The sequence below is a fragment of the Lipomyces tetrasporus genome (assembly GCF_029532465.1).
Source record: "Lipomyces tetrasporus strain NRRL Y-64009 chromosome Unknown POJ06scaffold_10, whole genome shotgun sequence".
NCBI lineage: Eukaryota > Fungi > Ascomycota > Lipomycetes > Lipomycetales > Lipomycetaceae > Lipomyces > Lipomyces tetrasporus.
Window position 1 is genome coordinate 494,361 of NW_026611605.1, and position 12,660 is coordinate 507,020.

Consider the following 12,660-nt stretch of genomic DNA (forward strand, 5'->3'; position numbering starts at 1 on the left):
CAAGTCGTCAAGCTATCACTGTAGTTGGCGATCAGATAAGTCGATCTTATTTCACGTATTTATAATTCGTTAGAAAGTAGGACTTGCTATATCATGTCTATTGCGGCGTGAAGAGTCAACACAATCATTCGAGCAAACTTTTACAAAGTGCGTTACTTGCAGTAACGCATATTAAGCCAAACAGAATCAATACTCCCTCTATGCTTTCTACCAAGCCAAAAAACCTATTCATCTATTTATACTAGTATCCCTTCGCCTTATCCACCTGGTTAGTAACCAGCTTGCCCGCTCTCAGCTGCTTAACATTGTGAATGGCGATATTAGTTACCCGATCCTCGTACCCGACCGAATGCCCACTAATATGCGGCGCAATCGAAATATTCTTGACCGACCAGAGCTTGTGTCCATCAGGCAACGGCTCTGGGTCCGTGACATCCAGCGCGGCACCAGCAATCAGTCCGCTCTCGACCGCCTCGATCAAATCGTCCGTGTCAATAAGACCGCCTCGAGCAATGTTGATAATGTAAGCGCCTTTTAGTTTGGCAAGTGTCTTCCTATTTATGATTTTGGTTGTTTCGGGTGTGAATGGTGCAGACACAACCAGGACGTCGATGCCGGAGCTGAAGAAGTCATCAAGCTGCTCGGCACCGGCAAACCATTTCTCGGGAATACTGCCGTCTGGGTCGCCGCTACCTGGGACCGCGACCTCGACGCGCTCCTTCTTGGGCGGAGACGAGAACGAGTGCGCCACGACTTTCATGCCTAGGGCCTTTGCCACACGGGCAGTTTGTCGGCCAATAGCTCCGTAACCGAAGACGCCCCTAAATACATGGCATTAGGTAAGTTCGGTTACATCAGGATTGCAAGGTAACTCACATTGTTCGACCAAACTGGTCGATCACTGGCTTTGGAAACTCTGAGTCGTTGCCCCAGCGAGCCTCGGCCTGCCACTTTGTATATAGATATGAATTATGGAAGAATGATAACATCATGAGAATAACCCATTCACTGATAGCCGGTCTAGAGTGCAATTGTCAGTATTGTCAGATGTTAAGTGAGCAGTGGACGACCAACCCATGAGTGCCACTAGCAGTCGCATAAATGGTCTTATCATTCGCACGGTAAAATGGCAGTTTCTGCAGCTGATTACTTCCAGCCGAGAACAGCTGGACCAATTTCAAGTTGGGTGCAGCCTCTGGAGACGGGGGGAGTGCCTGCCCAGTCAGGAGCACGGTCGTGCGAGCCCATTCCTCGGCCGTGACTTCTCGAGCCGGGTCGCTGCGGCCGCCGTAGCCGACACCGGGGATGACTGTGAGGGACGCGACGAAGGGTAGGGCCCGGAATGCTTCATAAGCCTTTGGGTTGAACTCGCCGGGGTTGATGACGAGAACGTGTTCTTCGGACGTAATGGTCATGCTCACAGTTACGAATTGCGTTTATTGCGTGAATCCCAGATAAGAGTAAATTGGCGTTCAAACAACAGCCAAGGATGCAGGCGAGAAAAACAGGACAGTATTAGTATGACACGGCCGTGACTGCGAGACAGATTGCTCAAATAGTCTCAACTGTGCAGACTGTATACGGCTGAGCGGTGCCTGATGAGGCACTGTCGGAAGGGAGTTAGCACAAGAGTGCGAACCCTTCTGGAACGTCTAACCAGTCTCGGAGATGGTGGCGGACTTACCGATAAGCTTCTCCGACGAACAAGTCCACCGGCAAAACCTGGGCGATAAGTATTTACATGCACGACAGGGCAGCCGCCAGCAGTCGAGTGTAGTGAGTAATCAGACTACTACATATGGTGCAAAACTTACATTCAAAACGTCACAAATGCAGGGTTCTCGTGCGGCAGGAACGCGTCGCGTTTCCTGCCATCAATAATAATGCAACGATCTGTCGGCGCACTCTCTCCCTTAGAACGCGGGCCGGGAATAGCCAGCAAACAAAGTTGCCCTAAACGCGCCGAGCTAGGGCCCAGTGTGTTTAATGATAGCGACCGGCGGCGTGGCTCTGCTGACGCCTGTCGTCGTCCGAATACGAGACCGGACGATACATCCGATACGACGGGAAGCTCAGGCTGCTCGGGATTACTTCACTCGAACGCGTGCATCACTCGTAGTCAGCAGATATAAATAAAATGCGCACATTGTTGTGGCGTCAGTGGCACCAACACTTACGTTTGGCGTCTATGATAGTCACAATGATAATCAGCAATTGTTGCCGCCTCAAGAACGAAGCGGGCCGGCCCGGTTCTGACAGGGATCGGCTAGCGTTCGCCGCGGCGACCCTCAACTACGCAAATGTGCCAGGTCAGACTCCTTACTGTGGCCACGTGGGATATCTGCCTGGGTCTGCCTATATGGTGGCCTTAATCTCGTAGCGTGTGGCGCCGCAGAAACGCTAGCCCGGACAGCTAATTGCGGGCCAGAACTTGCGCTCGCTTTTCCTTAGGCGCAAAGCCGGACCCGTCAGCTCAACTGTTGTCATCTCTGGCCCCTGCGCCCACCACTTTAAAGTTGATAGGTTGCACAAGTAAAAACACATCTTTAGCGGAGAGGTTAGCTGAGAGAGCTCTGCTGCTGATAGCTACATCGTCTGTGTCCCTGCTTATTTACTGCCTCGCTTTCCCACCCCCCCGTCACAGGCAGCTCCTCAATTGCCCCGGTACGGCAACCGCTGCCAATTGTCCTCTATATCCTCACCAATAATGTCCTACGTGCAGCTACCTACGCCGCCGGCCGAGCCTCTACGGATGCTTGGTGCGGTGGGCTCGAGTGAAAACACGGCTTCGTTAGACGGCCTCCCTCCTCTCATCCTCGGTGGCGCCCAGTTTAACTACCAATACAACGATGACCCATACAGGCTCCCCGCCAAGGACATCATTAGACACTGTTTCGAGGCTGGCGTTTGTGCCATAGGTATGTCGTTCGTTGGAAAGTGGTTTGGCTGCGATTACTAATTAGTTAATATAGACACGTCAGCTTACTACGGTCCGTCCGAAATCCTGATAGGTGAGGTTCTGGCCGACCCCGAGATCGCTGCATTATATCCTCGCGAGACGTACTATATTATTACAAAAGCTGGAAGGATTGCTGAAAGTACGTTCGACTACTCCCCATTATGGATGCGCCAGTCCGTCGAGCGGAGTCTGAAGCGATTGCACACCGATTATCTCGACGTTGTGTATGCGCACGACGTGGAATTCCTCCCTCTTGACGACACGCTACCCGGTATTGCAGAACTGTTTAAGATGAAGGAAGAAGGAATCATTCGCAATGTCGGAATCTCAGGGTATCCTGTCCAAGTACTGGTTACGCTCGCCAAGCTCGTGCGCCTAAAACTAGGCAAGACCATCGACATTGTGCTCTCATACTCCAACTTCACTCTCCAAAACCGACGGCTGAAGAGCTCGCTGGACGAGTTCTATGCTGCCGGCGTGAAAAAAGTGCTGAATGGCAGCCCACTCAGCATGTCGCTTCTCAGATCACAACCACCCCATACGTTCCATCCCGCCAGCTCAGAGTTGAAGCGAAGGGTCGCATTAGCAGCAAGGCACACAGCGTCTAAGAACGTTGAGCTCGCAGACCTGTCTATGCGATATGCGCTGCGAAATTGGAACGGTACCACTGTGGTTGGATGGAGTTCCCTCTATGAAGTCAATGCTGGCGTTCAGGCATACTGGGAGAGCCAAAATAAAGAGATCACCGCTGAAGATGAAGAACTAGTTCGCGAAGTGCACGAGATTTTAGGCGATGGGCTCGATGAAGTGTGGAGTTCGGGGTTAAAGGAGAACTGTGAATATATTCTATAGACTAATCGCGACGCATGGAGGAGTTGTTTATACGATATGTCTTGCTCTGGTTTATGTTGTGTTACTCGGTTTGCTTAAGTTTGGTTACTTTTGGCTTGATTGGTTTTGTGTAAAATGGGGTTTCTGTAAATAGCAAAAAAGGTCGGCGGTCTAATTTTCTTTCTGCGTAATGCTTTGTATGGCATGTTTTGTCGATTTCGTTTAATATACGATATGGGAGGAAAGCGAAGCACATACTTCGGCTTCGCTGGCGCAGAAAAGCTTATTCACTACAACTTCTTGTATTTGGCCGTCGTTTAGACGTCAGTAATAACACGTACCACAAGGTAGTCTTTTCCCACATGCCCGTTTATCCTCCGAACTATTATCACTCGGGTGGTCGATTGTACACACTTATATATATTCGTGCCGCTATAATAGCATGCAATCTATCGTGCCGCGATGATCATACACCAAACGGCGATACATGTCTTCCCGACATGTTTGTTTTAGATCTAAGCCGCCAAGCCAGTTGGTGATCAGCCTGATCGCGACGTCCTGAAACATAAATGACACCAGTTAATCCGTAATAGCGGACTCACTCTCAAACCGGGCTTTTTCCAACTCTTTCTTCAAGTTATCAATTTCACTGTCCTTGTCACTTAAAGCGCGCATCATGTCGGCAACGCGTTTCTTCAGCGACTCGTTCTCTTTGCGTAAACTCGACAAGAACAAATCCTCCGCCGACGACAGTCCCGACGTCGATCCGAAACTCCGTCGCGAGCTTCGCCGTGATGATGACGACAGCGGCTGAGCAGATGGTGGCTGCATTGACGAAGACGACGAAACGGATGCCGAGTGTGTCGTGTGGGAAGTACCCGCGTTTGGCGTCTGGGCAGCATCCTCTGTGTCCGACACCGCGCTTGCCGCAGACGCAAGCCCGTGTCCCGCCGATCTCGACGACGCCCGCCGCGACAATGACGAGCTAGATGAATCCGTCCGCCGATGGCGGGGCGACCCTGGCGGCGGTATGGGTGACCTTGCGCGCGTCTGATGCTGGTGCTGCTGTTCCTCTCGTAATAATGATAGTTCTCTCTGTAATCTATTCACGATCGCCTCTTGTTCTTTTTCCAGGGCGTCGTAAATCTGGACCGACGACGGCTGCGAGGGAAGACGCACCGGCATGTGTGGCTGCGGTTGTATAACAGGCTGATCTAGCACTGTCGACGCGCTTGTCGTTGTTGAATGTAACGAATGGAACGACGTCCGTCGAGAGGACGCGGTAGACGACGAGGGCGATGGGGGCGCGGGACTGTGTGGCCACAATCTGCTTGTTGGAGATGTGCTGTCCATCCTGAGAGATGTAATGTTTTTTATGTCACAGACAACGACACGGGATCGAGCGGATCTGACGCTCTGTCACTGTCACGACGTGTTTGAAGATGAACGCTTAAGTGCAAGGCCTCGCGCACTGCCACATTGGGACGCATGGCATACGTATGCTGAAGCGGAAGGCACTGCCACCGCCGCATGCCGGTACGCCACATGAGTAATAGTATGCCTAATTCATTTCACATGAGTTCGAACAAGCCAGTCAAGCGTATGATCAGTTGCAATCAAAGCTCCATTTTCGCGTCAAGTGCTCTACTCCGAGGGACAGCCAAATACGCAGCCAGAAACATGTTGAATATTTTGAATTAATATATATGCTATCAGCCTTCGTATTCGGGACTATTCAACGGTCAAGGGCTAATTCCTAATACCCACATCCATCAAGCACACCACGTTTCTGCTGTCTCCAGTAGTGATGGACGATTTCTTGGACCGCGACTCCCGCGGCATCACTTTGTTTTCACGCGATGATCGAGATTGCTCCATGCCGGGAGGGATACTCGTTGGGGTTGCTTCGAATTGACTACGTATTTGCTAGACAGGGTCGAATGGCTTGTCGTCCATGTTCAGATCAGACCTTGATCTGATAGCTAGCTGGTTGATCAATATATATTCACGACTACTGCTTCAATCATCTCATGGCAACGACGACTCTGCAAGATTTTTATTGCGACAACAACTAAATCTAAATAACTTGCCGACTAAAGTTGCTTACATTTGGATTAGATATGGCGATTTTGTCTGACAGTGATTTTCACATCAACTTAGAAAGACAATCGCCATCAATACTATACGCGTGCTGACTGTGTAAGATATATCCATGTCGGAGCAAGGAATGACACAGCCCAGTCGTCAAATCTCTCATTTATCCGTCTAGGCTATCATCGAACGCGACCGGCCATATCGGGCAAGGGTTTCTCTAATCGAAAACCTTAAATCTCCGACTGGCGACTGCGTCTGCTGACGCGCCTACTGGGCTGGCAAGCTGAGCCACCGCGGTCGCTGTAACAAGAGATCCGACGGCTAGTGACGCTTACATGGCCCGGGACCCGATGAGATGATACTTTAGGGCCGCGGTGATGTGCTTATCGGCGAATGCTTCGCATTCGTACGTGCGGTGGCATCTGGACCCGAATTTTCGGCATTGGATTAGCTGGCAGGTGCATCCTCAAAAACTAAGAACGGCACGTTGCACCGCTTGCACTTACGCGAGGTGTCGACAAGTGAGGCGCTGAAACACGACCGGGTGAGACGTCGCAACACGCGATGTTGTATGAGCCCCTTTCACTTACAAATTTTACTTTGGGCGGAATTAATTGTGCGGTTCACTATCCAGTGGTGTTCCCAACAATGGAGTCAGAGAGCCAAGGATAACGATACTGAGCAACATGCCTAGACGTCATATCTACTCCGAAAGCGGTGCCACAGTCGTGCGAAAGAAGAAGCATACGGTCACGGACGGCAGCTCAGAAACTACGACCTCTAGCGATATTCGGAGTCCGAATCGCCTAAAACATGCAATCAAGCCCACTCAAGCAGCAAAAATCACGGTCAAGTTTATCACCCTCGCACACGAAACATGTAACAGACAGCGTTAGCACTGCTTTCAGCGCTCGTTCCACATTTCATACTATTTTGTCCACATTCCATTTTCGACAGAGAAACAATTATCTCTTTGGAGGCGATTTCAACTCTACAGGGTATTTCATTGTATCCCATAAGAATATGAGGAGCGTTGGTCAATATCTGTTTGATCCTAGTCATACTTACTGGCAATTGCAGCGGTAGATCGTTACATTGTTTTGGGCGCAAATTAAATTTGATATTATTTCTGGCTTTTCTGAGGGATTCGAAGCGAGCTCGGAGCCTCTGATCACGGTTAGGTGTGATCGGATGTCGCTTCATGTTGTGCGCCCGTTGTGTTTCGACAGGTTCCGGGAACGTTGGTGTAGGTCATTCTGAAATGCCGACCACTATTCATTGTCCCTGAAGATCCTGGATGGGTGTTGAAATACGATAAGAAGGAGGATGAGACGTGGAGGCGGACGCTGAGGTCAGTTGCAGACAGTGAATGTCCGGCTTGATATTAACTGTCAATTTGAGCGACTGAAAATGACCGACAACCCGATTGCTCCCACGTCATTTGCACGACCAAGGAGGATCACCAGGGAAGGTATTTAGGGTGGGAGATAGAAAATTCGCTATTTGCCCGCAGCTAATGGAGAACGCCGAATTGTCAGGCCATGTATCATCTGGTCACGCACCTAATGGTGGGACGACTATCAATGCTGGCAACGGAGCCGACGGAACGGCGTGAACGACTACGAAAAAATAGATAAACAATATCTAAGTTTTTGACAATAAGTGGTTTCATAACTTACAGAAGTTCGAATACGGCAGATACCATGATCGAAATCATCTCATGGTGTAACCACAACTATTGAAACTCTACATGAAAACACGGAAGCCCAAACCGAGAACATTTCTCAACTAGTGACATGGAGCTGAAAATTAACTGAGATGGTAGCGGTCGCACGAACTGACCCGTAAATTGATTGCAGTGTCGAGCACGGACAGCGCCATTGTAAAATAGGTCGCTCTGACAACTGATGTCCAGGATTCCGAAGATGGCAATTAATAATGCGTACTCAGTGTTAACTGTATCATGGTCGACCCTAATATACAACGCAACAAAATTTAACACATCGACTCCAACGCCAGCTGCAACATTCTATTGACCGTTTCGACTGTTGTTACTTACTACTCTTCGTCCTTCAGTTGTAACCGCAAGCGCTTTGGCAATGCAGAGCTTGATGGCGCATCCTCTTCGGAATCAGAGCTGGTATGGTCCTCACCTTTCTTGCGTTTCTTCTTTTTGTGACTCGAAGCTTTTGTCGAAGAGTGCAATGTTGACGCGGTACCATTTGGAGGTCCAGTGAGTGCCGCCGTGATTTCCTCTGTAGACTCAAACAAATCCCTTTGCACACTCTATTAATCAGTTATAGGCTATCCGCCTATATTATACTTCGTAGCATACCTTCAAATATGTCGCAGAGCTTAATGAGAACAACCGGTCATTATCGGTGTATGTTCCTTTCCGCCTTAGTGCATTACTTGCACTTCCATGTCCACCAGCTCCTGACCCACTACCTTTCAAGTAATTGTCAAAGCCTTTTATGATATTTCCATTCAGCGTGTCCTCCAAGTATGCGCCTTCGTATCGATATATGTAGTCCTCGACAGCAGCCTTGCACGTCATTCTATTAGCACGTAGGCTCTCATTGAATTGCATCTTCAAATCACAGTCTCATATTAAAACTCACCAAGCTCTTATCAATAGATTTCTTCTTGGATAATAAATCGCGTAAATCTTTCTTGATTTTTTCATAGAACGCGAGTTCTTGCTTGTCGATCTGCGGCTGGGTGTCGCCAGACCCCAGTTGCGATGGATCCGGCATCTTTATGGGTTTAGTTATCTCAGCAGTCTGGTCGTCCGTAGGTTGTAGCCATAGAACGATTGTAAAACTGCGTAAATTGCTGAGAGGTATAGATACAAGCGAATAGTTTCGCGAAAGCGAGCGATGACTTGTTGTCACAAGACCCTTAATGTGACCCGCAAGGCGGCTCCTTTTTTTCACTGCTATTTCACATACCTAAAGATACACAGCCACAGGGCTCGTGTTTGTTTACCAACGTGTTTATGGTGCATCGCCTCACAGTCATCTATGAATACTGTGATATTTGGCGTCTCTTCAGGTTCTCACCTCCTACAAAAGATACTACAAAAGAATGCGAAAAGCTGGCCATAGGAGACGTGATCCTATTGAGTCAGTGTTACGGAAACCTCACATTGTCGTCGAGCAAGGGCTGTCTGAACTGCGGTATTTGATTCTAACGCAGGGCCTATCAAACGACCCAGAGAAGGTATTCTACCTCGTCGCTGCATCCTAAGGGAGATTGTTAACCAATATATTTAGGACTTTTGCTCGTATAGACCTTATGTCTGGGGTATTTTATTAAAGGTACCGCCAATCCAGTCCAAAGACTATTTAGCACTGATCCACCGTGGCGCGTCACCAGCGTACTCAAAGATCCGGAATGACACATTTCGGACCTTAACTACAGATATTTTATTCCAAAGAAGAGTTTCGGAAACATCGCTGATCAGAATTTTGAACGCGTTAGCATGGAAACGTTGGGATCACTATCACCTGCGGCAAGAGCTGCAGAAGCAATATCAGACCTCCAGGTCGCGGCGAGGTTCTAGATTACGGAGTTATCAACTGAGTAACTATGCTAATGCATTTTCGCCGTCTGCCATGCCAAGCCCTGCCACGTCCAATATCGGTGACGAAGATAACGTCTCCGTGTCAGAGTTGTACGTTCAGGGACTAAATGTCCTTGCGGCACCATTTCTCTATGCTTGTGGCAGTGAGACGCAGGCCTTCGCGTTATTTGATACCTACATTCATGGTTGTTGTCCCTTGTACGTCAAGCCAATGCTTGAGGGCGTTCATCTTGGTCTGAAACTGCTTGATACGAGCTTAAAGATCATTGATCCGACACTATTCTCATATCTCAAGCGAAAACTACTCACAGCTGAATTATATGGATTTGCATGTAAGTCCAGCCAAAAGATTTTCAGTGATCACCGCTTACCTCGATCAGCTGTCTTGACATTCTCAGCTTGTACGCCTCCACTGAATGAAGTTTTGATTTTATGGGACTTCTTGATTGCTTTTGGGCCCCATATGAACATTCTCGCTGTCGTCGCCCAACTTCTGCTAATAAGGGACTCCATCCTAGCCTCACAAAGGTAAGATATCAAAACTCGTGGGTCTCAATGAACATCTCTAAATGATGCACAGTCCAATGACACTCTTACGAACATTCCCTCCTTTGCAAGCTAAGAATGTGATAACTTTAGCTGTCAGTTTTGTATCAAAACTGCCGGAGGAATTATATGACTTATTAGTTCGGCATACATATGACGAAACCGTGTCAGATAAAATCAAGACACTATGATTTGGGAGTTTTTTTATGTACGAAGCAATCTACTGCACAAATGCGTTTAACACAAGTAAACTACCAGTACAAACTATTATACATGGCTCCCACGCCTCTCTTTGGCTACTTCATCAAAATACCGCCAACAAATACGAACACGTACTAGGTGCATGTTGCGTTTCCGGTCATCAGAATTGTCACTTAAATTTTAGAATGCTTCAACTTCGTAGTTCTCCTAATTGGACGTTAGTGTGTCCATATCATCAAAATTAAAAAAAAAAATTTAAGAGATAGAATGACTCACCTCAGGGAAGAACGTTGTAACGACGGTTCTGTCGGCGAACTTTCGACCGGCCAGAGATTTCAATGCTGCGGTGCACGCCTCCTCCTCCTCAAATCTGACAAATATTTTTCCAACTCCAAGTGGCGCTTTGTTTGACGCTGTAGGACGCGGAATTTTGAGGTCGACAATCTTCCCAAACTTTTCGCACTCTTCACGGACGTCTGCTCTGATGTCTTCGTACTCGTCATCGTCGTTAAGATCTTCCGGTACAATCATATTCAAAAGCTGTAAAATGCGAGTAGTACCATGTGCCGAAGTCGAATTAGCAAGCTCAGCCATGGATGAAACACTAGATAGACCTGTCGAGACGGCTTGCTGGATGCCAATGCACGCTCTTCGGACAACAAGAACACTATCGCCAAGCTCCATGCCATTCAAGCCCTCGCAGGCAATCTCCGTGATCTGTTCGTCCACATACTCGCAGAAAGCAATACCCTTGGATTCACCAGTAGACTTATCTTTAAGCAGCTTAAAACCATTGAGTTCACCGAATTCCTTCAACAACTCCAAAATTTGATCCTCCGTCAAATACACTGGAATATTTGAGATGGATATCTTGTCAGGCGAATCTGGCACAGATGGAGATATAGACCCTGCGACATACGCCGACGTATCCTGCATCTTTTCTGGCACAACGTAGTCCTTGGGTCGATTGATTTTAAGCTTGTAGCCGCCGAATTCGACACCACTAAACGCAATCGCAATTGTTGCATCTTCCGTCATACCGAACTCCAAAAGGACAGAGCGCTTATCGGAGCTGAATTGCCAAACAGCGATAGGATCTTCAGTTGAGCCTTCTGTTTGATCACGGTCAATTGAACTGATCAAGTCGTTCATGAAGTTTACAAACGCGCGCTCGTTGTCTATGTGAGGTAAATTCGAGACCAAGGCGCGTTTGCTTTGCCGAGAGTGACTTGGTCTTAGATTTTCTGATATAGCCAACTGTTTTAGCAATGGGTTTTCGCCATCTTCAGCGCCTTGAGCGAGAGCTTGCAATCGGGCAGCGTCGTTCATCTGACGAGGTGCGCCAGGAAGAGGGAATAGACCAGACAATTTGGCTTGTTCTGATGTAATATTCTCATATCCTTTTGGTTTGATGTCCCACATCGTCATACGGCGCTGGCGCTCAGTTATAGGAACAACAGCGTCGAGATTGACAGCGCGTCGGGGACTGCCACGTCCTCGGTCATGGCGATCCTCATCCAATGCATCGATTCTGCTGTGCCTGTCCCTTTCTCGGTCCCTATCTCTGCGTTCTCTCTCTCGCTCGCGGTCTGGCCGGTCCCGATCCTTGTCGCGGTCCCTGCGATCACGATCTCGGCGATCGTCTCGGTCCCTCTCTCGATATCGATCTCTGTCTCGATTCCTATCCCCCCTATCCCTCTCCCTGTCTCTCTCTCTATCTCTCCTGTCTCGATCATTGTGCCTATCCTTCTCTCGATCACCTCGGTCACTTCGGTGTTCTCGATACTCACGCTCAGAATGACGTTCTCGGCGATCTCTGTCACGAGCACGTTCTCTGTGGCGCTCAGCATCTAGCAATTGTATCAGCAACGTCAAGCCAAAAAAAAGAAACTAACTAAAATATATTGCGAACGACGCCATTAAACATACCTGCTTCTCTAGCTGCCTCAAGATAACCGTTCTCACTCATAATACAGATAATGGATTGTGGCTTTTGCTGAAATAGATCCTTTCAAAACCACTACACGGTTTAGTGAATACTAAAAATGATAGCTGAGGACTACGTAAACAATCCGCGATCCAGTTGAACAGGTTAGCAAATTGTTCTGTTGATTTCATCCATATAATTCTTCGCCTTTGAAAAATATGTGGGTCGTGTAAAAGTTAATATTACGGTTAGGGTACAGTTTCAGCAATCCTGAGCTCATTTAAGCATTAGGGACCCAGCGCTCTATTCCTCGTTTGGAGCAGAAGAGATGCGCCTTCAGTGTGGGCACTCCTTTTGACGCTTAATTTGTCCACTACAGGCGGGTTCTCTGCTCCTAAAGAGGATAGCGGGTAGCGTCCCAAATGTTTCGCCCGTTAGAACGTTAGAGGAATGCGATCCGAAACTTCATATGATTAGCACAGCCAATAATAAATTATATTTGTTATACTAATATGT

General features: G+C 48.2%; 6 protein-coding genes across 6 annotated transcripts; 2 read left to right on the forward strand and 4 right to left on the reverse strand.

The window, feature by feature from the left end:
• Positions 1-10: 10 nt before the first annotated feature.
• On the reverse strand, positions 11-1,649 carry POJ06DRAFT_23115 (uncharacterized protein). Its single transcript, XM_056185783.1, has 3 exons — positions 1,075-1,649; positions 877-1,020; positions 11-821 (listed from the first exon to the last, which is right to left on the reverse strand). The coding sequence occupies exons 1-3, from the start codon at positions 1,413-1,415 to the stop codon at positions 242-244; spliced, it is 1,065 nt and encodes a 354-aa protein (XP_056041279.1). The 5' UTR covers positions 1,416-1,649; the 3' UTR covers positions 11-241.
• Positions 1,650-2,436: 787 nt separating this feature from the next.
• POJ06DRAFT_297027 (NADP-dependent oxidoreductase domain-containing protein) lies at positions 2,437-4,075 on the forward strand. The gene is made up of 2 exons (XM_056190588.1): positions 2,437-2,918; positions 2,973-4,075. The coding sequence occupies exons 1-2, from the start codon at positions 2,708-2,710 to the stop codon at positions 3,809-3,811; spliced, it is 1,050 nt and encodes a 349-aa protein (XP_056041280.1). The 5' UTR covers positions 2,437-2,707; the 3' UTR covers positions 3,812-4,075.
• POJ06DRAFT_260227 (uncharacterized protein) lies at positions 4,076-5,232 on the reverse strand. The gene has a single exon (XM_056188461.1). It carries the CDS (start codon positions 5,141-5,143, stop codon positions 4,370-4,372), a length of 774 nt encoding a protein of 257 aa, XP_056041281.1. The 5' UTR covers positions 5,144-5,232; the 3' UTR covers positions 4,076-4,369.
• A 2,969-nt stretch (positions 5,233-8,201) lies between these two features.
• POJ06DRAFT_201416 (histone acetyltransferase subunit NuA4-domain-containing protein) lies at positions 8,202-8,640 on the reverse strand (the record flags this gene model as incomplete). Its single annotated transcript, XM_056185238.1, has 2 exons — positions 8,202-8,429; positions 8,506-8,640. 2 exons carry the CDS (start codon positions 8,638-8,640, stop codon positions 8,202-8,204), a joined length of 363 nt encoding a protein of 120 aa, XP_056041282.1.
• Positions 8,641-8,971: 331 nt separating this feature from the next.
• On the forward strand, positions 8,972-10,207 carry POJ06DRAFT_283197 (rab-GTPase-TBC domain-containing protein; the record flags this gene model as incomplete). Its single annotated transcript, XM_056190094.1, has 5 exons — positions 8,972-9,106; positions 9,160-9,376; positions 9,539-9,802; positions 9,851-9,998; positions 10,051-10,207. 5 exons carry the CDS (start codon positions 8,972-8,974, stop codon positions 10,205-10,207), a joined length of 921 nt encoding a protein of 306 aa, XP_056041283.1.
• A 68-nt stretch (positions 10,208-10,275) lies between these two features.
• POJ06DRAFT_297029 (uncharacterized protein) lies at positions 10,276-12,415 on the reverse strand. The gene is made up of 3 exons (XM_056190589.1): positions 12,147-12,415; positions 10,494-12,067; positions 10,276-10,424 (listed from the first exon to the last, which is right to left on the reverse strand). The coding sequence occupies exons 1-3, from the start codon at positions 12,184-12,186 to the stop codon at positions 10,398-10,400; spliced, it is 1,641 nt and encodes a 546-aa protein (XP_056041284.1). The 5' UTR covers positions 12,187-12,415; the 3' UTR covers positions 10,276-10,397.
• Positions 12,416-12,660: the final 245 nt, after the last annotated feature.

What these genes read in the sequence shown, in the direction of transcription:
- POJ06DRAFT_23115 (XM_056185783.1), bottom strand. Translation starts at nt 1,415, where the DNA reads ATGACCATTACGTCCGAAGAACACGTTCTCGTCATCAACCCCGGCGAG. An exon ending in ACTGCTAGTGGCACTCATGG is followed by an intron (nt 1,021 to 1,074) that starts GTTGGTCGTCCA and finishes ATTGCACTCTAG; the next exon opens with ACCGGCTATCAGTGAATGGG. An exon ending in GACCAGTTTGGTCGAACAAT is followed by an intron (nt 822 to 876) that starts GTGAGTTACCTT and finishes CCATGTATTTAG; the next exon opens with GGGCGTCTTCGGTTACGGAG.
- POJ06DRAFT_297027 (XM_056190588.1), top strand. Translation starts at nt 2,708, where the DNA reads ATGTCCTACGTGCAGCTACCTACGCCGCCGGCCGAGCCTCTACGGATG. An exon ending in GGCTGGCGTTTGTGCCATAG is followed by an intron (nt 2,919 to 2,972) that starts GTATGTCGTTCG and finishes TAGTTAATATAG; the next exon opens with ACACGTCAGCTTACTACGGT.
- POJ06DRAFT_260227 (XM_056188461.1), bottom strand. Translation starts at nt 5,143, where the DNA reads ATGGACAGCACATCTCCAACAAGCAGATTGTGGCCACACAGTCCCGCG.
- POJ06DRAFT_297029 (XM_056190589.1), bottom strand. Translation starts at nt 12,186, where the DNA reads ATGAGTGAGAACGGTTATCTTGAGGCAGCTAGAGAAGCAG. An exon ending in TGAGGCAGCTAGAGAAGCAG is followed by an intron (nt 12,068 to 12,146) that starts GTATGTTTAATG and finishes TACAATTGCTAG; the next exon opens with ATGCTGAGCGCCACAGAGAA. An exon ending in TTACAACGTTCTTCCCTGAG is followed by an intron (nt 10,425 to 10,493) that starts GTGAGTCATTCT and finishes ACGTCCAATTAG; the next exon opens with GAGAACTACGAAGTTGAAGC.